The sequence below is a fragment of the Cololabis saira genome, chromosome 11 (assembly GCF_033807715.1).
Source record: "Cololabis saira isolate AMF1-May2022 chromosome 11, fColSai1.1, whole genome shotgun sequence".
Lineage (NCBI taxonomy): Eukaryota > Metazoa > Chordata > Actinopteri > Beloniformes > Belonidae > Cololabis > Cololabis saira.
In genome coordinates, this window is record NC_084597.1 from 11,197,579 (window position 1) to 11,225,044 (window position 27,466).

The window sequence follows — 27,466 nt, forward strand, 5'->3', positions numbered from 1 at the left end:
AAATAACAAAACATTTGTGCAAATCTCAAATAAGACATTCAAGTCAATTTGTCACAAAATAAGCTATATCAAAATCATAAAAAAAATAAAAATAAATTTAAATCGATATAAACGATATTGTCTCGTACCATATCGCGTTAGAAAATATATCGATATATATTAAAATCTCGATCTATCGCCCAGCCCTAATATATATATATTTTTTTATATATATATACATATATATACATTTTTTTCTTGAAAGATATAACAAAAACAAAAAAAACGTAATCACTTCTGTACAAAACTTGGACCCATGGTTGTGATAAATTGTCCCCTGACATCAGCTGTGCTGCCTCCCACAGGACGGCGTGTTACTGGGAGCAGTGGGAGCGTACAACTGGAACGGGACGGTGGTAATGGAGATTGGTGGAAAATCAGTTGACCCGGGAAAAACTCAGTTTTATGATCCAAACACGGAGGCCGGGTACGAAGGCCTGGCCGGATACCTTGGTGAGTTGACCCTGAGATGATGTTTGATCTGAATCTGTTACATCATACGTCACGCAGTACAATTATCTATAATCAGGAACTAGAAATGAATTAGGGACAGAGTGCAGTTTGGAGGTATCCAGTGAAATATGAAGAATTAAGTGAATAACAACATGGATTGTAATTTTTATTGCTGAATTTGTTTCAGCAGCTCCCTTTTCATAGTTAAGTGTCTGTTTTTTTGTGTGTCTGTTAACATAGACAAATAGAAATTAGAGTTCAGTTAAAAGTTACCTTTTATTTTATATCTCCTATTAAACATTTTATAAAATTAAAATGTTTTAATCATATGAGGGATGTTACATGAATCAGATCATGTCACACAGTTTAGTCTGAAGATGATTATTTTTTCTCAGTGGATCTTTATATATTGATTTACGACGGAGTATTAGGGCCAAACTAAGACAAAAAAAATGGAAATTATGAAAATAAAGTCATAATAATATCAGAATAAAGTCGTAAAATTACCAGAATAAAGTCAATTACGAAAATAAAGTCATAATAATATCAGAATAAAGTCGTAAAATTACCAGAATAAAGTCATAATGTTGCGAGAATAAAGTCGTAATATTACTTCACAAGATGCTCACTATTCCTCATTTTAACACAGGGAGAAGAAGCTGTTCCTGTTAGTTCTCATAAATTACCACTTTATTCTCGTATTTTTACGACTTTATTCTCGTAATTTTACGACTTTATTCTCATAATATTACCACTTTATTCTCGCAACATTATGACTTTATTCTGGTAATATTACGACTTTATTCTCGCAACATTATGACTTTATTCTCGTAATTTTACGACTTTATTCTCATAATATTACCACTTTATTCTCGCAACATTATGACTTTATTCTCGTAATTTTACGACTTTATTCTCATAATATTACCACTTTATTCTCGCAACATTATGACTTTATTCTGGTAATATTACGACTTTATTCTCGCAACATTATGACTTTATTCTCGTAATTTTACGACTTTATTCTCATAATATTACCACTTTATTCTCGCAACATTATGACTTTATTCTCGTAATTTTACGACTTTATTCTCATAATATTACCACTTTATTCTCGCAACATTATGACTTTATTCTCGTAATTTTACGATTTTATTCTCGTAATATTACCACTTTATTCTCGTAATGTTACGACTTTATTCTCGTAATATTACGACTTTATTCTATTACCACTTTATTCTCATAATGTTATGACTTTATTCTTGTAATATTACGACTTTATTCTCGTAATTTCCTATATTTCTTTTCCTCAGTTTGGCCCTAATACTCTTCCGTATTGATTTGTCTTTTCTATTTAAAAAAAAGCACATCAACATGAACCGAGAAAGCTAAAAAAAACTCATCTAAGGGATTAAGTGAAATTCTACAGCTGCAAAATGATAATAAAAACACTTTGCTGTGTGGGGGAACAAGATAATGTATCTCTCTTACAGCAGATGCTTCTCTCTGTTTTCCTCTGTCTCATAAATAACATACACAGGCTCTCGTCTCTGTCATGTTGCCTTTTATGGCTGTTAAAGCAACCACAGCATCTTAATATCAAGTTATTTAATCAACATGTCATTTCACGGAGAACTGGTAGGTCCAGGCATTTGTACTGTAAACTCAGCTGTTGGCACATCCTCAAGCCTGATGACCGTACTGCAGCTTGCAGCGCTGCTGTGTGCTTTTCTGAGAGGATGAGTGTTCCTGCCAGTTTCCAGTGGTGTTTTAAAGTTTCCTCCACAGGCAGATATAAACAGAAGCCCAAAGGAGCATTTAAGAATATATCAGGCGGGGTGACTTCTTTTTCATTTTTCTAGTTGGCAACATAATATATGACATGTTTTTTTCACACTTTCTAAATTATGTCTGTTTGTGTTGAATCCCGGAACATCATACAACCAGTACTCGAGTTGTAAAAGAAAAATCAGGGGGGATGGTGGATTTTATCATATGGGGACAGATAATTTGTACTGATTACAAATAATATAATATATTACAAATAATAGCACTGACCAAAACACTGTTTTTTCACTTGAAATAAGTAGAAAAATCTGCCAGTACAAGATTTTTTTGCTAAATAAGAAGATAAATCTTGTTCCACTGGCAGATTTTCCTACTTATTTCAAGTGAAAATTTACTTAAAACAGGTGAAAATTGTCAAATAAGTTATTTTTCTGGTGTTATTTTTCTGGTGATACCACATTCATTGATGAAATGACATAAGGGATCACTGCAAAAACTCAAAATCTTAACAAGAATATTTGTCTTATTTCTAGCTAAAATGTCTCATTTTAGTAAAAAAAATCTCATTACACTTAAAACAAGACTCATCACTGGAAAAAACAACAATTTTCACCTGTTTCAAGTAGATTTTCACTTGAAATAAGTAGAAAAATCTGCCAGTGGAACAAGATTTTTTTTGCTTGTAATGAGAAGATAAATCTTGTCCCACTGGCAGATTTTTCTACTTATTTCAAGTGAAAATTTACTTGAAACAGGTGAAAATTGTCAAATAAGTTATTTTTCTGGTGTTATTTTTCTGGTGATGTCTCTAAATGTTGAAATAGCAGTAAAACCACATTCATTGATGAAATAACATAAGGGATGGAAAGGGGGGATGGCAGTTTTACAGGGGGGATGATTTTGACCGTTTTTATTTCAGGCGGGATGCCATCCCCCCTCATCCCCCCTCAACTCGAGTACTGCATACAACATGTGAATGCTTCTATTTCCAGGATATGACGTCCAATCAGCATCGACCCCCAATGGAGTGCTTTACATCACAGGGGCGCCGCGGTACAACCATACAGGCCGCGTCGTCATCTACCGCCTGAATGAGGAGAATGAGGAGAACGAGATCGTCGTCTCACAGATACTGAAAGGAGAACAGGTCGGTGTTGGCTTGGATTCTTGTCTGGATTCCTTTCTTCAGCCAAAAAGGATACCAGATCATAGTTTGATCCATCGCAGTGTCTTCTGTTGTATCTACAATTGACCTTAAAATGACATCAGATTAACTGATAGTGCCAAACGCAGCACAGAGCAAATGGATAATGATGCTCAACATACCGCTAAAAAGGATAAAAATACCGCACGTTTTTTCTTGCTTTAACATATATAAACAGGGCTTCACATAATTATTTTGGTCTGGTGCTCAGAGGAGCCCCTGGATATGTGACTTGGGGCTCCAAAAACGCGGTGACCCGTCTCGCCGGATCGATAAAAGAGGGATGCAGGAATAAGTTATAGGCAAAACAATATTTATTCACTTATAAAGATGAATTAACAAATTATGGTGCGTGTTAGTCTGTAGAGTCAGTATAAAAGTTACAGTTTTTATCGGCCAGATTGGGATGCTCATGGCATATTTTGCACCTAGAAATAGAAATAAAGGACGCCCCGATTTCAGCAGCGCAGGAGCCAAAAAAAAGCCCCAAAACTTCTAAACTGCATAAAAATGTGTTTATTTCATATGAAAAAACGTGTTCTTTAATAGCATTGAACTTGCATGACTGTACAGACAGCCAACCATATAGCAGCTGAAATATCCTCCTATGCTACGTATGTCCACATCAGCCAAGGTGTAGAATATTGCTTCAGGTGAAGAATATGGTGTAAAAGTTAACTTATTTCAATAATTCAACTAGAATATGGTGTAAAAGTTAATTTATTTCAATAATTCAACTAGAATATGGTGTAAAAGTTAATTTATTTCAATAATTCAACTAGAATATGGTGTAAAAGTTAATCTATTTCAATAATTCAACTTAAAAGGTGAAACTAATATATTACCTAGTCTTATTAAATGCAAAGCAAGATATGTTGAACCTTTATTTGTTATAATTTTGATGATGGAATTGTTTATTGATTTCATAAAATATTCTCTAGTTTATTTTTTATTTGGGGTTTTCATAAACTTTGACAGCCAATCAGCACAGAGCCTCATTATCTTAGCCCCGCCCACTCAGAATCCTGCATAGATAATGAGGTTAGAGAATGGGATGATAAAGACATGGCTCAGAGTCTGAATTTCTAATTTATTTAGCAAAAACAATCAAAAGCTTGTTTTTAAGACATTCAAGGCCTGTTTAAATTAGGTATTAGATGCCATAATAGGTCTCCTTAAAGACAAAACCAAAGCCTGAAAATGGACGTGTTTGGCTGAAAATGAGTGTAATTTGGAAAATGGCACATTGGATTTTTATGAAACCTTCTGTAACAAAGCAGAAAGTCTTCACTTTGATCACATCTTTTTTTGTTGTTGTTTTAGATACCATTACAGTGGTGTTTAAAGTAAAAATGACACATCTTTGACAGGAACTGGATGCACCATTTCATTTAAGGTCGACAGTCCTTCATTTCCTCCTCTTCTTTGCAGATCGGTTCCTACTTTGGAAGTGTCCTGCAGACTATCGACATTAATGATGACTCCTATACAGACCTACTTTTAGTGGGAGCGCCAATGTACATGGGCTCAGAAAGAGGCGAGCAGGGACAAGTATACGTCTATAAACTGAGTCAGGTATCCAACACTTTTTTCTTTTTTTGTCAGATTGCTGAAGACATTTCTTGTAAAATTGAGAAAAAGAAAAGAAAAATGAAGTGATGGCTTAACCTGTCTTCATGCTCTTTGTTGTCCTTCTCTTTTTCACCAGGCGGGCCTGTTTGAGCACCAGTTCACCTTAAAGCCTAAGAACCAGTCCTGCTGCGCCCCGTACTCAGCCAGCTGCACCAACAAAAATGAACCGTGTGGCGCCCGGTTCGGTACAGCCATAGCAGCGGTGACGGATCTCAACCTGGACGGGTTCAACGATGTGGCGATTGGTGCACCGTTTGAGAATGACCACAGAGGCGCCGTCTACATCTATCACGGAGACAAGACTTCACTAAAGGAGGAGTTTGTCCAGGTCAGAACCATGAACTGCGAAGAAGATCTTAAGTTTTTGGAGAATTTTATTTGGAAATTAAGGCCCAACATATGACAAGCACCAACATGCCCTTTTCTGCTGTCCTAACTGAGGTTTATAGCTCTTATTCATGGTTCCTTGTCAGTACTTTGAGGTTTGAGAGTTATGTGGACTGTGGAGCTCCCCAAACGACACATGAATAAAGATAATAAAAAACAAAAAAATCCCCTTTTCTATGGTTGCAGGCTTGATAAAAACAGAGCTCCAGTGCCGGTTCATTCCTCTATAATTTGTAAATCTTTAAGAGACTAACGTTAATGTTTAAACAATCTTTTTTTTCTGTGTTGTGTTCACATTCATCAACGACCGTTCAGACCAAACACAGTTCCTACTACAAAGATACAACCCTATAAAAAAAGTCCAAATACAATCACTTCCTGCCATGCTGACACAAGAAAAGTGGATATTGCCTCAAATATGAAAGAACTATATCTATGGCATATATGGTACAAAAATAATGTAGATTCTTCAGGCCTGGAGATTTAGCAGATGACACCACCCACGACTCTCTATATCAAACCATTCAAAAGTTATGGCAGAAAGTAGGAACTATCAGATATCGACCAATCAGATGAAGGGGCGGGGCTAATTAGCAGCAATTATGTTCAAGGACTCAAAACCGAGTCTGATGACACCACCCCCGAGTCTTTATGTCAAACCATTCAAAAGTTATAGCAGAAAATATGGACTATCATATATCGACCAATCAGAAGAAGGGGCGGAGCTAGGTCAGGCCAATGAAGGGCAAGTACTCAATACAGAGTCCGATGACACCACCCACATGTCTTTATCACAACCCGTTCAAAAGTTATGACAGAAAGTAGGAACTATCAGATATCAACCAATCAGATGAAGGGGTGGGGCTAATTTGCACCAATTATGGTCAAGGACTCAAAACCGAGTCAGATGACACCACCCATGACTCTTTATATCAAACCATTCAAAAGTTATGGCAGAAAGTAGGAACTATCAAATATGGACCAATCAGATGAAGGGAGGGGGGGCGCGCTTTTTGGCATCTATCGTCGCCACGGTAACACTTTTGACTGAGAAAAGTAATGCGTGTTGTCGCAGGATCGAGACGCACATTTTGATGTATAACACACCTGGGTGCATGTTACGGTTCGGGCCGCATTAACTGCCGAAGGAATGGCATACATTTAGCCAAAATGACACAATTTATTCAAAATGGCCGACTTCCTGTTCGGTTTCGGCCATGGCGCCAAGAGACTTTTCTTTAAGTTGTGACATCATACAGGTGTGTACCGATTTTCGTGCATGTACGTCAAACCGTATTGTGGGGCTTGAGGCACAAACTTTTCTAGGGGGCGCTGTTGAGCCATTTTGCCACGCCCATTAATGCAAACTATTAAATATCACATTTTTCGCCAGGCCTGGCTTGCTTGCAAAATTTGGTTATTTTTGGGGCACGTTTAGGGGGGCAAAAAGACCCTCATTTCGCCGGAAGAAAAACGAGGATTAAAAACAAAAACAAAAACTCCTACAGATACAATAGGGCCTTCGCACTGTAAATGCTCGGGCCCTAATAAAGCAATGTTCTATGTTCTGCAAGATGTCTGGTCTGGTCACTTTTAAATTTGAGTCATAGCCCAGATGTAATCCCAACGTGCTTGGCCCGGTTTCCCAGATCAGTCAAGTAGTTCTTAACAGCGAAAGACTTCTTTCACAGGCTCCTTAAGAAGGTTTGAAAGAAGTCTTTCGCTGTTAAGAACTACTTAACTGATCTGGGAAACCGGGCCAATGTCTGTAGTTTGATCATCTTACCTAAGCACCTTGCAGTTTTGTTCAGAAGATGATGCATCATATGTTGAGGAGGGGGAAAAATGTCTCATAACACAATGAAGGAAGAGGAAAAGAGTTTTAATGACCTCTTTAAAGTGTTTTGCTTTGTTCTCTGGTGTCTCCACAGCACATCCCTGCAGGAGGTGATGGGAAAAAGGTGAAATTCTTTGGTCAGTCCATACATGGAATCATGGATCTAAACGGAGATGGGATCACAGATGTCACTATAGGGGGCCTGGGCGGGGCTTCATTGTTCTGGTGAGCGATGACCCACCCTCGCATGTAAACATTCACTCCTTATACTACACATTCCACCTCAAACAGTGCCTAACAGCAGCGCTCGAACCCTGGAGACATCATCTGACACGTCCGCTTTCTACTGTCTTCATTGGGTTTAGACAGCTGTGCATGTCCTACCGGGTCCGTAGGCTGGAGACCAACAACTTCCTAATCGTCTCTCTGTTAAAACCCCCGCCCACGTACAGTACGTCCCTGTTGGACGCCAGCACGCAGCCTTCAGCCCAATAAGTTTTGAAACATCAGCTCACAGGAAAATTGAACTTCCCAAGCAGATCTTCTCCCACAGCCTCCACTGGCAGGAACTCAACAAAGCTGTGTGAAAACTCAATCTCCCATGTGGCTCAGTGTTTAAATAGGATTTGGCAGCAGGCGGCTGCTCTTCCTGGCCTGCTGGCTGTTGTTTTGAAAGCTTAGCATTAGGACGGAGAAAGTTGAAGCCAAGTATTTTGCTCCAGACACATGACATCCGTAACTTCCTTCCTTCAAGAAAATGACTCCACATACAAATGTTTCAGAAGTATTCATGAAGTAGCAGTATGACTTTGGACTGGCATTTGCACATGATGTAAAACTTGATCTACATTTTAGTTTAGTGCCAATGAAATGCTGGCTGACAACTGTAAGGAAACATGTACCGTATTTTCTGGACTATAAGCCGCTACTTTTTTCATAGGTTTTCAACCGTGCGGCTTATACAAAGGTGCGGCTATTCTGTGGATTTTTCTTCCACCACTCGGGGGCTCTAACCAGAATTAGAATCAAAACTAAGACAAAATAAATGCAAAGAAAAATACGCTACTTCTTCTTTAGCAGATAGAAGTAGATTTCAAACAGATAAATAGATAAATAAATAGCGGTTATTTTTCTTTTGGTTCTGTCCTGTTTTAATCAGCAAAGTTGCTGCCGTGTTAAAAGACACTGTTAGGAAAGATCTATTTAGGTACAAACATGTACATCATTTACAGTTCAAAATCATTCTGTACATGTAGTAAATATCTAATCTAACAACATCAATATAGATTTTTAGATTTAGATTTATTTTTAGATTTATTTAGATTTATTTATTTGCACAGTTAAACATTACACAAATAAAATTACCAACTTTACAAATTAAAGTGCAGGAAGAGGCGAAAACTCAAAAGAGCTTATCAGGTGCCTCCACCTATAGTTAACATAAAATTTAATATCATACTTATAAAAACAAAATATACAAATGAGCAGTTAGAAATCTATAAATGATAGAAATTAAAGGAAAATTACAAAGAATTTACACAAAAGAGAAATGATCGGATATATGAAAAACGATAGAGTACAATTTAATAATTAAGAAACAATCAAAAAATAAACGACTAAATAACAAACCAAATGAACAAAAACAAAAAATAATTTCAAGGAGATTACACAAAACGATAAAATGTGTCGGTACATCCATTACTTATGCCGGAGCAGTTCCATTTACAAAACAAAAATTAAGTGGTGTTTCAGACATCCTTTAAAACCTATAAAGTTAGATTTAAAATATCTAATCTAACAACAGAAATATCTAATCTAACAACAGAAATATCTAATCTAACAACAGAAATATCTGATCTAACAACAAATATCTGCAGTTAAATATCTTTTTTTTTTTAAATAGAGCGGATGCGGCTTATTTACAGGTGCGGCTTGTATATCTTTTTTTTAATTATTTTTAAAAAAATAGAACGGATGCGGCTTATATGCAGGTGCAGCTTATAGTCCAGAAAATATGGTAAACTATGTCTATGTGCTACCTTTTCTACAAATGTGTTTCCTTCATGACAGGTCCAGAGATGTTGCAGAGCTGCATGCAAACATGTCTTTCAACCCTGTTAAAATCAACCTGCAGCAGTCCCAACACCAGTGTGAACATGGGGGGCGCAAGTCTGCGTGTGTGGTGACCAAAGTGTGTTTCCGGTACCACATCAAATCTGACACGAAGGATTTAAACGCTATCGCAGGTGACTCAGTCAGGACTTCACCCTGCCAGTGGACCGGCTCTGTTTTGATTTCTTTTTAATCTTGTTTTTTTCTTCTTTTTGTTTTTTTTTACTTTTGTGCAGAAATTCGTTATACCTTGACTCTGGATGCTCTGCGTTCCAAAGCCAGGGCTGCGTTTATTGATGTGGGCACGGATAAAAGTGATCGTAAGATTACCAAGACCTTCAAAATCAAAGACAGACAGAGAAAATGCTTGAATGAGACCTTCATGATGTCGGCAAGTACTCTTTTACTCTACTCTTTACAGTGTGGTTTCAGTCAGGGTTTTATTACCTGCACAAAGTTAGTCCAAGACCTAATTTTCAATCCTGTATCCCCAGAGACCTTCTATTAAATATCTATCCTGCTAGTTTTTTTCTTTGCTTATGGGATATGGTAAATGTTGTTAGTCAGAAAGGAAACAGGACAAAGGGAAGACTTTGGTTGTAACATGAAACAGACCCGTCCCGATCAAAGGCTGCAGAGTTCAGCCCCCGTGCTCCTCAGAGCAATAAATTATCTGGAAACACGTGGAGAGACACGGAGAGAATGTGAATAAGCAAAGAAAGTGAATCAGGGAGTGAAGTGGGTGTTTCATGTTAAAGACAAAGTGACATTCCATGTTAAGACAATTTGCAAGTACTCCAATAACCATATTATATTATTCACCACAGCTGGAGGCTCCGATTCTTACCATCGTACCACCAACTGTAGACCTTATAAGCGTCCGGTAGTTGTTTTCTCTGCAGGCCTGTGCAGATATGGATTAGCTGCTCTCGGGCAAGAGAAAGAGGAACTAATCAGTGGAAACAGCTGCTGTTGTTGAGGTTGCTGAGCATAAATACTTTCTCTGTTACAGTGTGCCAATCTGGGCAGAAAAAGGTCCACATATTCCCAGACACGGGTTCCTCTAGGGTCTAGGTCTGACGCAGTTGTATTGAACAACAGACACGCGCATCATTGCACATATATTTATTGATATGCACAGACTAGTACACATTTAGGTCTGTAATGGAACGTGATTGTTGATATTTATAAGGGAAAAAAGGAAAAAAAAAACGAAAAAAAAAATGTATTTAGCCTATTTATTTATTTTTTTCAATTTTTTTTTTTTTTTTTCAAAAACGGCCCATAGCGCGAGGCCCCTTGGGGGGCGAGGCCCTGTGCGGTCGCACGGTTCGCACACCCCTTGCGGCGGCCCTGTCATAACCTAACATAACCTAACATCGGAAGAAGGAAGCTGTAATTTCCGCAAAACCTGCAAACTCCCGTCAGGAAGGTCTAAGTTCATCAGAAGGTTCAAGCCCGGAGCTTTAACTTCGGGCTCTGGGATGGCAGTTGTAACCTCTGAACTACAGTTTGTTACCTCTATCTTCCCTGAATCCCAGATGGAACAGACCAAGACCTGAAAAGGTCTGATAGCAGCTATAAGACTCAAAAGGGATCAATAAATGTGAGATAAATGTGTCTACTACTCTATAACTCAGCGAATGGGGTTTTAGTCTGAGGTTTTCTTGTGGCTTTCATGTCTTTAGACCGTCCATTGCCTTGTTCCTGATGTGTCATCTTCTCTCAGACCAACAGCAGTGATTACCGTGTTTAGAGGGAAAAAGAGTAGTTTTAAAGGGAAAGTTCCGTTTTTTACAACCTGGACCTTATTTCTGGCATTTTTCATGGTCGTATACTCACCCAGAAAGGTTTGGTGTCATTTGGAGTCCTTCGGAAAATATTAGGAGTTTTGTGCGAGCCGCTTCTCCATATAACGGTAGCGAATGGGGGCACAATGGGACACAGACGATGCAGCGTCTAAATAACACATGATTGCCGCGAAACTCGTTCATTTCTTTTATGAATCACTAGATCTGCTTCTGCGCGTCTTCCAGGACCTGTTGTCTACATCCGGGGCTGTGTGTGTAACAAATAAATCAGTTTGTAAACAAGACCTCTGAACTCATGACGTCATCTCTGTGCGCGCATCCCAGACACAGCTCTGTGTACAGCTGAAGTTCGCTACTGTTAGTTTACTGTTAGTTATTTGAAACATGTCTGAATATTTGTCAAATTCTGAAGTTGTGGACGACGACTTTGAATATGATGGACGTCCTTACCGTTTTGAGCCAGAGTATACGTTAGCAAAGTCTAGCTGTACCTGTCTGGGACGCGCACACAGAGATGACGTCATGAGTTCAGAGGTCTTGTTTACAAACTGATTTCCTTGTTACACACACAGCCCCGGATGTAGACAACAGGTCCTGGAAGATGCACAGAAGCAGATCTAGTGATTCATAAAAGAAATGAACTGAGTTTCGCGGCAATCATGTGTTATTTAGACGCTGCATCGTCTGTGTCCCGTTGTGCCCCCATTCGCTACCGTTATATGGAGAAGCGGCTCGCACAAAACTCCTAATATCTTCCGAAGGACTCCAAATGACACCAAACTTTTCTGGGTGAGTATACGACCATAAAAAATGCCAGAAATAAGGTCCAGGTTCTAAAAAACGGAACTTTCCCTTTAATGCATTTTACTGCAACTGGCTCATTGCAGGCATCCACACTTCATGGCAGGTTATAGAGTTATGTTTAAAGTAACAGGTAAAGTCTGAAATCATCAAGCTAAATTTGAGCCCTTAAAGATTAAAGACTCAACTGCCTGTTTCATGAACATTCAGTACAAGCAGTACTGGAGTTGAGGGGGGATGAGGGGATGACATCCCCCCTGAAATAAAAACGGTCAAAATCATCCCCCCTGTAAAACTGCCATCCCTCCTTTCCATCCCTGATGTCATTTCATCAACGAATGTGGTTTTACTGCTATTTCAACATTTAGAGTCATCACCAGAAAAATAACACCAGAAAAATAACTAATTTGACAATTTTCACCTGTTTCAAGTACATTTTCACTTGAAATAAGTAGAAAAATCTGCCACTGGGACAAAATTTATCTTCTCATTACAAGCAAAAAAATCTTGTTCCACTGGCAGATTTTTCTACTTATTTTAAGTGAAAATCTACTTGAAACAGGTGAAAATTGTTGTTTTTTCCAGTGATGAGTCCTGTTTTAAGTGTAATGAGATTTTTTTACTAAAATGAGACATTTTAACTAGAAATAAGACAAATATTCTTGTTAATATTTTGAGTTTTTGCAGTGATCCATTTTACTTACTTACAGAGTCATATTGATAAGTTCAGAAAAGTGTTTTTTATTGTTGTGTTTTGATGTATTTGATGTAAGCCCAGTGGATATTTAAAGCTTACAGAAGGCTGCATTTAACTGCTGCTATGTCATTCCTGCAGTATTTCTGCAGGTGTTTTGGTCACTGCTATTATTTGTAATATATTATATTATTTGTAATCAGCACAAATTATCTGTCCCCATATGATCAAATCCACCATCCCCCCTGATTTTTTTTTACAACTCGAGTACTGAGTACAAGCCAAGGGAAACATGGGTGTCTCCACCTCATTATGCATTAACAGTAAACTATTTATAAGTTGACATGGCAAACTCTTGAATCCTTCATTTAGGCTGGTGGTTTGGTGTCTTTTTAGGTGTTTGCCGTAAATCCAGGGCGGGTTTTGGTTACTTGTGATTCCCAGTGGAGAAACCCCTCCAACTGTGGTCATAGTCTCACTTTTCCTTTGGAAAACAGAAAATGATGGATGTTTATTTGGCTGTCAGTGGGATGTAGTTGATATACAATCTGAAATAACTGTTAGAGACTTTCCCTGTGGTGGCACCAGACGATTAGGCTTTCACTCAATCCACTTCTTCACAATCTTTCTTTCTTTTTTTTCTCCGCCATCCACAACAAAATTGCAGGGTGGGGCATTAAATCCATTTTACCAATCCAATAGCAGCCAAAATCAATGCCCCACCCTACATTAATGTGATTTATTAGCAATAATGAGACCAATTTGACTTATGGTGAAATAAAGAGTTATTGCATTGTTGATTCATTTTCCCACCAGTTAGCCCTCCCACGGCTTCTGCCCCTCTGCCCCTCCGGTAGCTGGATGCCCCCCCGCTGTCTTAGCCAGTAAATACATCAGCTCAACATCTGCTAACAAGACTCATAAATGTGTGGAGATGTCCATGGTTCCCAGAGGATGATTCCTACTGACTCCTGATTATTTGCCCTCCGGTCTGCCACCAGGTTGATGTTTTTATTTAGAGTAAACTGTCGAATGATTCACCTATGAAGTTTTTTATATGAGCCGAGTTGAAACATCGCACTAACACAGGCCAAGGCCACTGTGTTGCTCTCAAAACACCCTTAAATCACCATGTCATGGATACTAACAAGACGTCTGAAACATTCAGCTGGGACTTCTCATCTATGGAGCTAGAACAGTCTCATAATTGACAAATGCACAGGACAAGTTTTACAAATGCACAGACCGATTTGCAAATACACACACCGTTTCACACATGCACAGAACAATTCACACGTGTGTAGGACAAAATATACAAATGTATTTTTGATGCACACACAAATATAACCTGATTTACAAACTTTTTTTTTTGTCTGTGAGCTGCGCTGGATTTGCGTGTGACTTTTGAGACTCTCCTGACGTGACTCGATCCACAAATACGTTTTTTTTTAACACGGAAGGATCTGCAACCAATCAGATTTGTTCCAGCCAATCATAAGAGCGCACCCCACGTGGGAGACGCAGAGCAGTGGATAAAACACGACTTACTCCAAACCAATCAGATTAAAGGGGCGGATACACCTGCTGTTTGAACTGCGTTAGCGCCGTTCGCTTAGAAAAGTGATTAATATTTCGAGTTGGTGAAGTAAAGATAAATAAACAGCAACAGGACATAAATATCTCTGCTGTTTCTCATCATCAGATGCTGCATCGGCAGGACTAGAGCTCTCCCGACGGCTCTGGTTGAACGGCCCGACAAACCATCTCCGATCGCGCTGTTTTATTTACCGAGATCACAAGAAAAGCAGAACAGTGACCTCCTCTCCATCCTGTTTATTTATCTTTTATCTCCTGTTGCTGTTCATTTATCTTTACTCCACCAACTCCAAATATTAATCACTTTTCTAAGCGAACGGCGCTAAAGCAGCTCAAACAGCAGGTGTATCCGCCCCTTTAATCTGATTGGTTTAGAGTAGGGCTGTTCGATTAATCGATTTTAAATCGTAATCGCGATTATGTAATTAGAACGATGTTAAATCGTGAAAATCGTAAAATCGATTTTTCACTTTTTTTTTTTTTTTTTTATACCTTGTCTGCACACATATTAATGATTGATACCATATTAATGATTGATACCATATTAATGATTGATGGAAATACCTCTTGATACCTGCGACAAGTGCCCCGTGGGAGAGGCTCTTTAGTGTAGGAGGGGGCGTTGGAACATGCCACCGGGTAGACCGGCTCGTGTTCCTTGATTTTTTTTTTCAGAGATAAAACTTTATATTTTATTATATTTTTTAAAACTTTTTTTCAACTTATTTTACAGAGTTTTGCACTTTATTCATTCCTTTTTGGTTTAATAAGAGCAAAGTTTGCAGTTAAAGTCCAATGGGGCAAATGTTCAATAAAAAAACAGCATATTTGAAATCATTGCTTTGCCTTTTGTCAATTCACAAAATAATCGTAATCGTAATCGAAAATCGGATTTTGAGAGAAATAAATCGAGATTTTATTTTTGGGCAAAATCGAACAGCCCTAGTTTAGAGTAAGTCGTGTTTTATCCACTGCTCTGCGTCCCCCACGTGGGGTGAGCTCTTATGATTGGCTGGAACAAAGAAAGACATCTGATTGGTTGCAGATCCTTCCGTGTTAAAAAAAAACGTATTTGTGGATCGAGTCACGTCAGGGGAGTCTCAAAAGTCACATGCAAATCCAGCGCAGCTCACAGACAAAAAAACATTTGTAAATCAGGTTATATTTGTGTGTGCATCAAAAATACATTTGTATATCTTGTCCTACGCACGTGTGAATTGTTCTGTGAAACGGTGTGTGCATTTGTAAAACTTGTCCTGTGCATTTGTCAATTATGAGACTGTTCTAGCTCCATACTCATCCCTATCACATGATAATGTAGTCGCACAACTGCCTGTAGTAATCCACTGGATTTATGGTGAACATGGAAGAAAGCACGAGGACAGTGGAAATGTTCAGATTATAGCATGGCACTGAAAAAACACCATTACATTGGAAGTCTTTGCAGAAATCCAGACTAATCAGATCTAGTATTCAACCATTTTCTTTTCATTGGCGAAATATTAGTGCGAAATATCGTCCTTGTCAAAACCTCTCCATCTTTCTGGAGACTCAGTTGCTCTTTCAGGATGGTACGTTGTAAACTGGTCTTCATAGTCTCATAGTATAGGCATTAACAGCCAGAGAGTGACGTTCTCATCTTTTGTTCTTCTCATCCTTCTTCTCAGGCCCGGCTGGATTTCCGAGATCCTCTCTTGGTGTCTTTGGATTTTGAATTAGCTGACAAGGACCAAGGCCCCGTCCTGGATGAAAGCATTCCCAGATCCATCAATAAGACGGTAAGAGCACTATTACATAGGCTCGCTTGATTATGGGTCAGAATCGTGATTATTTTGATCAACAGCGCTCTCGAAATCAATCTGGACTCTAGACGATTATCCAACTTGATCGCGTGGTTAAAAACAATAACTGACCCACAATTGGCACCAAAATCCATCAGAGATTTTACTTGGACACATTTGGAAAAAGGACATCAAGGACATCAAGCAACTGCTGGAAACTGCCGGCGAGGACGAGATTCTCTGGGGATTAGTGAGGCTGTAGGAACAGGATGAAGTCCTCAACAAAACAAGTGCTGGAATGCTGGGTAAAAGAGCGAATCCTAAATAAATAATGAATTTAAATTACAACACTTACTGCGAGACAGGTGACATGAAGCAGCCGCGTTGAAGACGACTCCAAGGGCTGTGAAATAGTGGTGGTCAGCATTATTTCACTGGATTTTTCCCTTATTTTCCCTTCCTGATGTGTTGCAATCTGAAAAATAACCTGTTTTTTTTAAATAAGTTCTTGTTCGTCAGTTAATATCAAAAAATAACAGAAAGCTTATGATTTGAACTAACAGAGAAGCAGTACTTGAAGCCCATTTTTAAGCTCCTTCAGCTGTTTATTTGTAAGAAGCGGGGGTTGAGAAGTGGGCTTCTCATTTCTGGCTCTGAATCTGCACCCGTTACAGTAAATCAGCTTCTGCAACAGCTGACTGCCATCCCTCAGCGTTTCCCCAGCTCTGTGTTAATGTTTCAACACCAACAACCAGGACGATCTTCCCACACTCCCACGTACGTGTTTGCTCTAGCAGGAGGGTTTAAAGACAAGTGTCGACGAGAGTTTTCAGATAGTGTGTGCGAATATCACAGGAGATGTCGGTTTCATCGGGTGTGCCCCATGTGTAGGAAATGCACAATAGTGACCTTATTGTTGAGTTGAGGCAGTGGTGTCAATTCAGTCAAAGCTAAGGTATGGCAAGGTTACGAGTCACAGAACTTAACTAGAGTATCAATCAACACGTCCTGCAAATACTCATCACAGAAGTCTTTGGAGCTTATCTGTGTGGTCAAGAAAATTGGAGCTTTTTCAAATGCAGTCTCGCTCACTGCAAAAACTCAAAATCTTACCAGGAATATTTGTCTTATTTCTAGTTGGTAAAGGTCTGGAGGCTGATGCACACCTAAAAAAAGACTTGGTGAAACAGGTGCGTTGGAGTAGGTAGGAGTGAATCAAGGAAAAAAAGGGGTCTCCCGCACACTGTAAAGTCAAATGCAAAAAACTTTAATAGGGTAAACAAAAGAGATTTTTAAAGAATCTTTAAAAATCTCTGCTTGAGAAAGGTCCTGTGGACCGAAACGTTGCTTTTTTGTTTACCCTATTAAAGTTTTTTGCATTTGACTTTACAGTGTGTGGGAGACCCCTTTTTTTCCTCTTATTTCTAGTTAAAATGTCTCATTTTTAGTCAAAAAATCTCATTACACTTAAAACAAGAGTCATCACAATAACTTGTTATTTGACCATTTTCCCCTGTTTCAAGTAAATTTTCACTTGAAATAAGTAGAAAAATCTGCCAGTGGGACAAGATTTATCTTCTTATTACAAGCAAAAAAATCTTGTTCCACTGGCAGATTTTTCCACTTATTTTAAGTGAAAATCTACTTGAAACAGGTGAAAATGGTTGTTTTTGAGTCTTGTCTTAAATGTAATGAGATTTTTTTTGGACTAAAAATTAGACATTTTAACTAGAAATAAGTAGAAATAAGAAATAATTTTGAGTTTTTGCAGTGTAAAATAACTAGTGAAATCGATCATGTTGTTCTGATTTGCATTTGTAGATATTCTATATGTATTAAAGGAGCCGTCTGTAAGAAATGTCCAAAACTGGTACTGCAGTCACTTTCCAAATATTGTTGAGCGGCGTGTACCCTCCCCCTCCTCCCCCCAACCAGAGGTTGCCAGGTAGGCTGCAGAATGCAGCAGGAACGTAGGCTGCCATGGCTGCCATAATTAGAGCCGAGCTGGCAACCCGGATGCCGAAACAATACTGACTTGGTGATTGGGAGATAGGTGGAGGGTGGAGCTTCAGAAACAATACTGACTTTGTGATTGGGAGATAGGTGGAGGGTGGAGCTTCAGAAACAATACTGACTTGGTGATTGGGAGATAGGTGGAGGGTGGAGCTTCAGAAACAATACTGACTTGGTGATTGGGAGATAGGTGGAGGGTGGAGCTTCAGAAACAATACTGACTTGGTGATTGGGAGATAGGTGGAGGGTGGAGCTTCAGAAACAATACTGACTTGGTGATTGGGAGATAGGTGGAGGGTGGAGCTTCAGAAACAATACTGACTTGGTGATTGGGAGATAGGTGGAGGGTGGAGCTTCAGAAACAATACTGACTTGGTGATTAGGAGATAGGTGGAGGGTGGAGCTTCAGAAACAATACTGACTTGGTGATTGGGAGATAGGTGGAGGGTGGAGCTTCAGAAACAATACTGACTTGGTGATTGGGAGATAGGTGGAGGGTGGAGCTTCAGAAACAATACTGACTTGGTGATTGGGAGATAGGTGGAGGGTGGAGCTTCAGGCCAAAACAAAAAATGACAACATAAACATCAGTTGAGGGCTGCAACTCCTCTTTTTAAACTGGAATATCCTGGCTTGAGTGCTGTTGTCAGTGACATAAGTATTTGAAATGAACATGATTTTTAAATGTCTGTTGACATATCAGGGTCATTTTATGATTCGTTTTATTATTGCTCTTACATACAGCTCCTTTAAGTAATAGAATAATCAATACAAATAGACACAGAGTAATTCCATAAATGTATTTAAAAAACAAACATTTACATTTTCCCTTGAAGCCAAGGTGTGGCGGCTGCCGTACCTTGCCATACCCAATTGACGCCCCTGAGTTGAAGGCACGACACACTCTGACTCCCTTTAATGTCAGAGTCACCTCAGTCGACTGCACTGGCCGAGGCGAGGAAGTGTTATTAGGACCTGTCCTGTTATTGTTTTGGAAGGAAGAGAGGGGGACGCACGCATAATGGAAAGTCGTGAAACGGAAGCTTTTTCGTTTGGCATTGTTGACGCTGCGCTGCCTCCGACACCGCAGCGTCTCATCCTGTCTTGGGAAGATCGACACTGTTGATCTTAATGGTCCAGTGGGACACTGTTATGAATGGGAGCAGAGCTGACTGAACCTTTGACCTTCAGGGGTGAAAACTAAAGGAAATGAAGTTGATCCTAACGTGCTTTCATGTTAAGGGGACAAACAAATGTAGCATGGAGTTTAAGCCTGGTTAAAGCCGCAGTCGGGAACCTCCCAAAAATCCAGTAACCGGCTAGAAAATTTGAACGCATAAGACGCTCGTGTCCCTCCCAACCTCCCCGAAGTGTTTCCTAAACCCTCCCGCTGCCGTCAAGGAGCGTGCCGTGCTCGCTAGTGCGCGTGCATCTGAGCTGCAGAGAGTAAGCATGAGTAAGTTACGTTTCTACGGAAATATGAGGCGTCACAGTACGACGGAGTATTAGGGCCAAACTAAGACAAAAACAATGGAAATTACGAGAATAAAGTCGTAATATTTTGAGAATAAAGTCGTAATATTACGAGAATAAAGTCGTAATATTACGAGAATAAAGTCGTAATATTAAATATATATTATATATAAATATAACTTCACAAGATACTCAATATTCCTCATTTTAACACAGGAAGAAGATGCTCTTCCTGTTAGAGTTCTCATAAATTATATATTCTCATAATATTACGACTTTATTCTCATAATATTACGACTTTATTCTCATAATATTACGACTTTATTCTCATAAATTACGACTTTATTCTCATAATATTACGACTTTATTCTCATAATATTACGACTTTATTCTCATAATATTACGACTTTATTCTCGTAATATTACGACTTTATTCTCGTAATATTACGACTTTATTCTCGTAATATTACGACTTTATTCTCGTAATATTACGACTTTATTCTCGTAATATTACGACTTTATTCTCATAATATTACGACTTTATTCTCATAATATTACGACTTTATTCTCATAATATTACGACTTTATTCTTGTAATGTTACGACTTTATTCTCGTAATGTTACAACTTTATTCTCGTAATATTACGCCTTTATTCTCATAATATTACGACTTTATTCTCGTAATGTTACGACTTTATTCTCGTAATATTACGACTTTATTCTCGTAATATTACGACTTTATTCTCGTAATATTACGACTTTATTCTCGTAATATTACGACTTTATTCTCGTAATATTACGACTTTATTCTCATAATATTACGACTTTATTCTCATAATATTACGACTTTATTCTCATAATATTACGACTTTATTCTTGTAATGTTACGACTTTATTCTCGTAATGTTACAACTTTATTCTCGTAATATTACGACTTTATTCTCATAATATTACGACTTTATTCTATTACGACTTTTTTCTCATTATATTATGTCTTTATTCTCGTAATTTCCATTTTTTATTTTTTTGTCTTAGTTTGGCCCTAATACTCCATCGTATCACAGAACAGATACCTGGGAATAAATCAATAATGTCACAAATGGAGGTAATGTAGTTTGATAAGTTGCATTGCAAAATGCAGGTGGTGCCAAGGGAGGGTGTTTTTTTTGTAAGGGGCAGGTTTTTACTGTGATTGGTTCAGACTAGTTGTTATGCCATGAAATCATCTTAAATACAAATGTCTTAAACTTTTAAATTACAGCAGTTTTGAATCTGACGCAGTGGCAAAAGACAGTTTGTTACGTGAAGATGTAACGGTCTTATGTTCTCGACAGGTAGAGCTTATTCTTCTGTATGTGCGGTAAATGAGGTTGCTTGTTTTGTTCTGTGGCAGCTGGTCTCCGCCTTGCAGTACTGACGTTCCTCCAGGGTTTCCTCTACTGAATAATCCCTGCGCTTTTGTTAAAACGCCTGCCACAAAGAGGGGGAATCAGGCCAGACTCAGCTCGGTCTAGCTCCCCTGAGGCACAAAGAGCTACAAGATGCTTAAAAGGCTTCTTGTTTTAAGCTGAATTTAACCTTTAAACTGCTGCAGCTTAGCTGTCAAGCAGCATTGCGGGTTCAGACATCCTCGGTCTTCTGCAGAAAACGGTGACAAGCTTAGGTGAATAAAAATAAGCTAAATACATTTTTGACTAACAGGAAATTTGAATGTCACTTTTTTCCCTTTGCAGATTCCTCTGGTGGACTGTGGAGGTGATGAGAGGTGCATCACTGACCTCGCCCTCCGAGCAGAGGCCAGTGTAAAAAGGTAAGTGTTGGAATTAAAATGTACTTTCACGCTTTTAAATCATTGATAAAACGCAGAAAGAAGCAGTCATAGCTGTAGCTCTTTTTCTTCTCCACAAAAATAACAAATACGTCCTTTTCTGATGAGATTTCAGCCAGAGAGAACTGAACGTGAGTCTTACACGAGGCTTGACGCTATAATTAAAGGTTGTTGGTTGCTATTGCCTGTTGCCTCTTGGGGAATAGTGATGCTTTAGGGCAGTGGTTCCCAACCTTTTTTTCTTGTTTCCCCCTACTTATGTCTAAGACCAGCCGGGCCCCCCGACCCATACGTACTAGCAGCAAAAGAGTAAAGTGATTCGTTAAAAATCTTTAATTGAAAAAATTAATTATCTTTTTTTGATACATTTCTCTTTGGTTTACCCTGTACTTTGTTTTTCTCACCTTCCTTTTGTGTCACCAATGTATAAGATAGGCACAAAAAATAATTGCAAGGACATAAAGATATTTCTGAAAAATGTCTCTTTTAATATGAGAACAACATTTTTTAACATTTTTCCTTTAACAACCTGTCGGAGTAGTAGTATGATTAAATGTTGAATAATGATATAATAATATGTTTTTAAGTTTTTATCCTGATAAATAACTTAGTATTTTAAAATTACCAAAATATATTTCTAAGTGGGTTTATACAGACTTGGATTACAGTATTCCATTAGTTGTGTTATTATGATTTTTTTTATATATTTAACATGCGGAAATATAATTTTTACAACTGCATATCCTCAAAGCAGACAAAGTTTCGCGCCCCCCCAGCAGAGGTGGACAGAGTACTCGACCCCAGTACTTGAGTAAGAATACAAATACTACTGGTCAAAATTTACTCCGTTACAAGTAAAAGTAGCTCAGTCAAAATATTACTCGAGTAAGAGTAGAAAAGTACTTGCTTTTAAAGGTACTTAAGTATCCAAAAGTAAATGCTTTTAAATTTACTTTAAGTAAAAGTAAGAGTAAGAGTAAGAGTAAATTTCTTATTTTCCACATCAGTAAATTACTATATTTTTTCTAAATTAATTTAAGGATCTTTTAACTCTTGTTTCTGAGAATTAACTCTTTGAAACCAGCTGCACTGATGTGCTGCTTTTAGAACCACAATGTTATAAAACCTGCAGAAACACCAAAAACAAATCAAATGAATGGGATCATAAGAGGACAGCAGATGATGCAGAGTTTATTAACAATCATGAACTGAAACCAAATGAACCTGCACCATCCAACTAAGTCTGGATCCCCCTCAAAGACCACTGCTTTACAGAAAACTACATCTCTGCTTTCAATAACTCAATGTTGAAGTCACTTAACTTTACAGGAAGGACATGTACCAGTACAATATAGCAATATAGAGCATAACAAACTGTCCTTTGACAAAAACAGTTTGTGTCCAATAGGATTTTAGGGAAGAAGAAAAAAGAGCAGACCTGAAAGTAACGAGTACTTTTCAGCCTTCCTAGAAATTTACTCGAGTAAAAGTAAAAATATTTGTCTTGGAAATGTATTCAAGTAAGAGTAATAAGTACCAAAGAAATCTAATACTCAAGTAAAGTACAAATCCTCTGGATATGTACTTAAGTACAGTACTCAAGTAAATTTACTCCGTTACTGTCCACCACTGCCCCCCAGAGATCTCTGGCGCCCCCCCAGGGGGGGCCCGGACCCCAGGTTGGGAACCACTGCTTTAGGGGATTTAGGGAATTTCATACTGAGCTTCGAAGACATCTCTTAGTTTTATTTCAGTCAACAGTGTGTTTCACTTAATATGAAAATGCTTCACGACCAGTTAAAGAGGAACAATCACAGCAGCGGTTGGTGTGGAGTGTCACTGCACCCTTCTGGGGACGTGTGCACATCACAGGCCCGTCTCACAGTTGTTCATTTACTTCTCCAGGATGGTGATCAAAGTTAACACCAATGACAAAATCGACGTGAACATCAACATCAAGAACAAACGAGACAACGCCTACAACACCAAAGTTACGCTGACCTTCACCCCAAACATCAACTATGTTAAAGTCGAGGTGAGATTTTGCCTCCTCTTCTTCTCTGCAGCATTTTAGAGCGTACAGAGCGTAAACCAGAGCAGCACGCGATGATGTTTATTTTACTTTTTCAGCCTGAGACGGCGTGCACTCTGAACGGCACGAGACTGGAGTGTGCCGTTGGATATCCCTTCCTGGGCAGCAATGCAGAGGTTGGTTTCATCTGTCCTCCCTGCAGGATATAGAGTAAATTCTAGCAGCATTAACGCATCCCTTTTTTTGATTAAAGTTATTGTGTGATATGACATCCACAGGAAAATTTCAAAGTGAAATTTGAAACAAATCCAAAGAAAATTCTTGACAAAATTCAGATCAATGTGACAGCGACAAGGTGAGAGAATCACAGCTGTATTTTCATCGACACTTGATCAAATATGAAACTGATCATTCATTCTGTTTGGCTTTTAAATAAATAAGTGACAAAAATTAAAAAAACTAGTTTTATTGTTAACATTTCATGATTACTTTTGTTTGTTTTTTTAATTCCCACAGTGACAGTGAGGAGCTGTCCATGAGTGACAACACTGTACAAATATCCATTCCTGTGAAGTATCAACCGGCAGTCATATTCACAGTGTAAGTATCTCTACAAAAGCTAACAATAATTTAGTTTTTTTCTGTTTTTTTCACCTAAATAATAACAGTGATAAAAACCCTTTTTGTTTTATATCAATCTCGTAAGAATAAAGACATCTTGGTACTGCAGCACAGTAACAATTGTCTTTTTTTCTGTCACATTGTAAAACATTTTTGTATGAGGCTATTTCTTTTTACATGTGTAAACTGTTGCCAGAGATGTTTAAAAATACAAATATTTGAATCATTAAGACAGTAATCTCTAGGAGTATTTTTTCCACTCTGTGAAAATATTTTCTGTAATAAAAATTAGTTTTTTTTAGAAAACCACACTGGTTGCATGGCTAAAATTTACAGTAATTTAACACTACTTGCAAAATTCAAAAGCACATATAATTAGTCATATCCAAAGAGGGTGACTGTGGAGTCGTGGATCAATTAAGTTTCCCTGCAACCTGAAGGCTGCCCCCAGCCCCCCACCGACGCACGTTGCCCAGATAAACGGAGAGGGTTGTGTCTAGGGTTGCCACCCGTCCCGTAAAATACGGAATTGTCCTTTATTTGAGAAAAAAATGTTGCGTCCCGTATTGAACTAATACGGGACGCGATTTGTACCGTATTTGCATTAACTTTTACACCATATTCTAGTTGAATTATTGAAATAAATTAACCTTTACACCATATTCTAGTTGAATTATTGAAATAAATTAACTTTTACACCATAGTCTAGTTGAATTATTGAAATAAATTAACTTTTACACCATATTCTAGTTGAATTATTGAAATAAATTAACTTTTACACCATATTCTAGTTGAATTATTGAAATAAATTAACTTTTACACCATATTCTAGTTGAATTATTGAAATAAGTTAACTTTTACACCATATTCTAGTTGAATTATTGAAATAAATTAACTTTTACACCATAGTCTAGTTGAATTATTGAAATAAGTTAACTTTTACACCATATTCTAGTTGAATTATTGAAATAAATTAACTTTTACACCATATTCTAGTTGAATTATTGAAATAAATTAACTTTTACACCATATTCTAGTTGAATTATTGAAATAAATTAACTTTTACACCATATTCTAGTTGAATTATTGAAATAAATTAACTTTTACACCATAGTCTAGTTGAATTATTGAAATAAGTTAACTTTTACACCATATTCTAGTTGAATTATTGAAATAAATTAACTTTTACACCATATTCTTCACCTGTAGCTATATTATACATCTGGGCTGATATGGACATACGTAGCATAGGAGGCTATTTCAGTTACTAGTATGGTTGGCTGTCTATACAGTCATGCAAGTTCAATGCTATTAAAGCACTTTAAACTTGAAATCAAAGCATTTTGTTTTTTTATATAAAAATGTTATATAAAAATAAACACATTTTTATTCAGTTTAGTAGTTTGGGGGCTTTTTTCTTTTTGCTCCTGCGCTGCTGAAATCAGGGCGTCCCTTATTTCTATTTCTGAAAGGTGGCAACCCTAGTTGTGTCTGTAAGGTGCAGCAAGTTTGATAGTTTCTGTTTTATATTTAGAGTGGCTCAGCTATATTTAATTCCCTCTCTGTAATGTACCCTTTGTTCAACTCCCACAACAGCAAACAAAAGACATCAGTGATGGAACTGCTTTAAAAAAACCCCCACTGCAAATCACCTAAAGCGAAGACTTAAAGACTCTCTTGTGAACATAATGAAGCTTTTAGCTGCTAAATGGTCGGTCGGTCTGCGCTCAGCTCCGGCTATAAAACTAAACTAAGAAGAGGGTAAATAAGGCGTTTAATTTCATTAAGTGACCAGACGGACCGATCTAAATGGATGCAAATTCTACTTAGAGTGAGTTATTTGGTAGCAGAAGAGGAATATTAAATTGAAGGATTACATGTTAAAACATCAGTTTCAGTTTGACTAAAGGGAATATTTGATTACTTTTTAGGAGGATTCCTCTATCTGTCTTTGTCTCTGGTCCCTACAGTAACTTTGGACTCCCATCCTGTGTATCGTATTATCATCAGTATGTCAATGATGAAACTAGCTCACTAAAAATTACAAAAGTTTCTCACTGCTTTAATAAGGCAATGGTAACATGTTCACATGTATGTTGCGTGCTTCTCTCTGGTGCCTAACAACCAGTACTGGAGTTGAGGGGGGATGAGGGGGGATGGCATCCCCCCCTGAAATAAAAACGGTCCAAATCATCTCCCCCTGTAAAACTGCCATCCCTCCTTTCCATCCCTTATGTCATTTCATCAATGAATGTGGTTTTACTGCTATTTCAACATTTAAAGTCATCACCAGAAAAATAACACCAGAAAAATAACTTATTTGACAATTTTCACCTGTTTCAAGTAAATTTTCACTTGAAATAAGTAGAAAAATCTGCCAGTGGGACAAGATTTATCTTCTCATTACAAGCAAAAAAATCTTGTTCCACTGGCAAATGATTTTTATACTTATTTCAAGTGAAAATCTACTTGAAACAGGGGAAAATTGTTGTTTTTTCCAGTGATGAGTCTTGTTTTAAGTGTAATGAGTTTTTTTTTTACTAAAATGAGACATTTTAACTAGAAATAAGACAAATATTCTTGTTAAGATTTTGAGTTTTTGCAGTGATCCAGTTTACTTATCCTGTGAAGGACAGAGTCATATTGATAAGTTCAGAAAACAGTTTTTTATTGTTGTGTTTTGATGTATTTGATGTAAGCCCAGTGGATATTTAAAGCTTACAGAAGGCTGCATTTAACTGCTGCTATGTCATTCCTGCAGTATTTCTGCAGGTGTTTTGGTCACTGCTATTATTTGTAATATATTATATTATTTGTAATCAACACAAATTATCTGTCCCCATATGATTAAAATCCACCACCCCCCCTGATTTATTTTTTTTACATCTCGAGTACTGCTAACAACTATGTTACTGGTCTTAATAACTTGTGTTTTAACACTTCTTTTTAACTATTTGCATAATCCAGGAGTCCTGTGAACGAGCACATTGTAGTAAAAGACGGTGAGAAGTTTAACCCAGAACTCAACGACACCAAGATGATTGGAGAGAACCTCGACGTCAGCTACACGGTAATATGTGCACGCAACAACCATAAAGAAGGATTTTCTTGAAAAATAAACATAGAAGATAAAGTAAATTGTGCAGCCGCAGGACAAGCTGATGTTTAGAGTTTAGCTTTGACAGTGTGTGACATAAGAAACATCGTAGTTTAAACTGCAGCTTGATCTCAATTGCATCAACCACTAGAGGTCGCTGTTCCTTGCTCAAATCTGAGATGGATAAGTTTTAACAAGAGTGTAAATCATTTCTTGACTCTCCTAAGACCTGGCGTACACATACAGTATGTGAACATCACACGCTTT

At 37.9% G+C, this 27,466-nt stretch overlaps 1 protein-coding gene across 1 annotated transcript in view; it reads left to right on the forward strand.

The window, feature by feature from the left end:
• Positions 1-27,466, forward strand: part of itga1 (integrin, alpha 1) — a 175,209-nt gene that overhangs the window by 138,552 nt on the left and 9,191 nt on the right. Inside the window, exons 11-24 of the mRNA XM_061733708.1 lie at positions 345-492; positions 3,273-3,427; positions 4,916-5,059; positions 5,193-5,444; positions 7,435-7,565; positions 9,411-9,586; positions 9,689-9,843; positions 16,022-16,132; positions 21,355-21,431; positions 23,355-23,484; positions 23,580-23,657; positions 23,760-23,836; positions 23,998-24,081; positions 27,070-27,172. Coding sequence (XP_061589692.1) covers positions 345-492; positions 3,273-3,427; positions 4,916-5,059; positions 5,193-5,444; positions 7,435-7,565; positions 9,411-9,586; positions 9,689-9,843; positions 16,022-16,132; positions 21,355-21,431; positions 23,355-23,484; positions 23,580-23,657; positions 23,760-23,836; positions 23,998-24,081; positions 27,070-27,172 — 1,821 coding nt within the window. The remainder of the gene's footprint in view (positions 1-344; positions 493-3,272; positions 3,428-4,915; positions 5,060-5,192; positions 5,445-7,434; positions 7,566-9,410; positions 9,587-9,688; positions 9,844-16,021; positions 16,133-21,354; positions 21,432-23,354; positions 23,485-23,579; positions 23,658-23,759; positions 23,837-23,997; positions 24,082-27,069; positions 27,173-27,466) is intronic.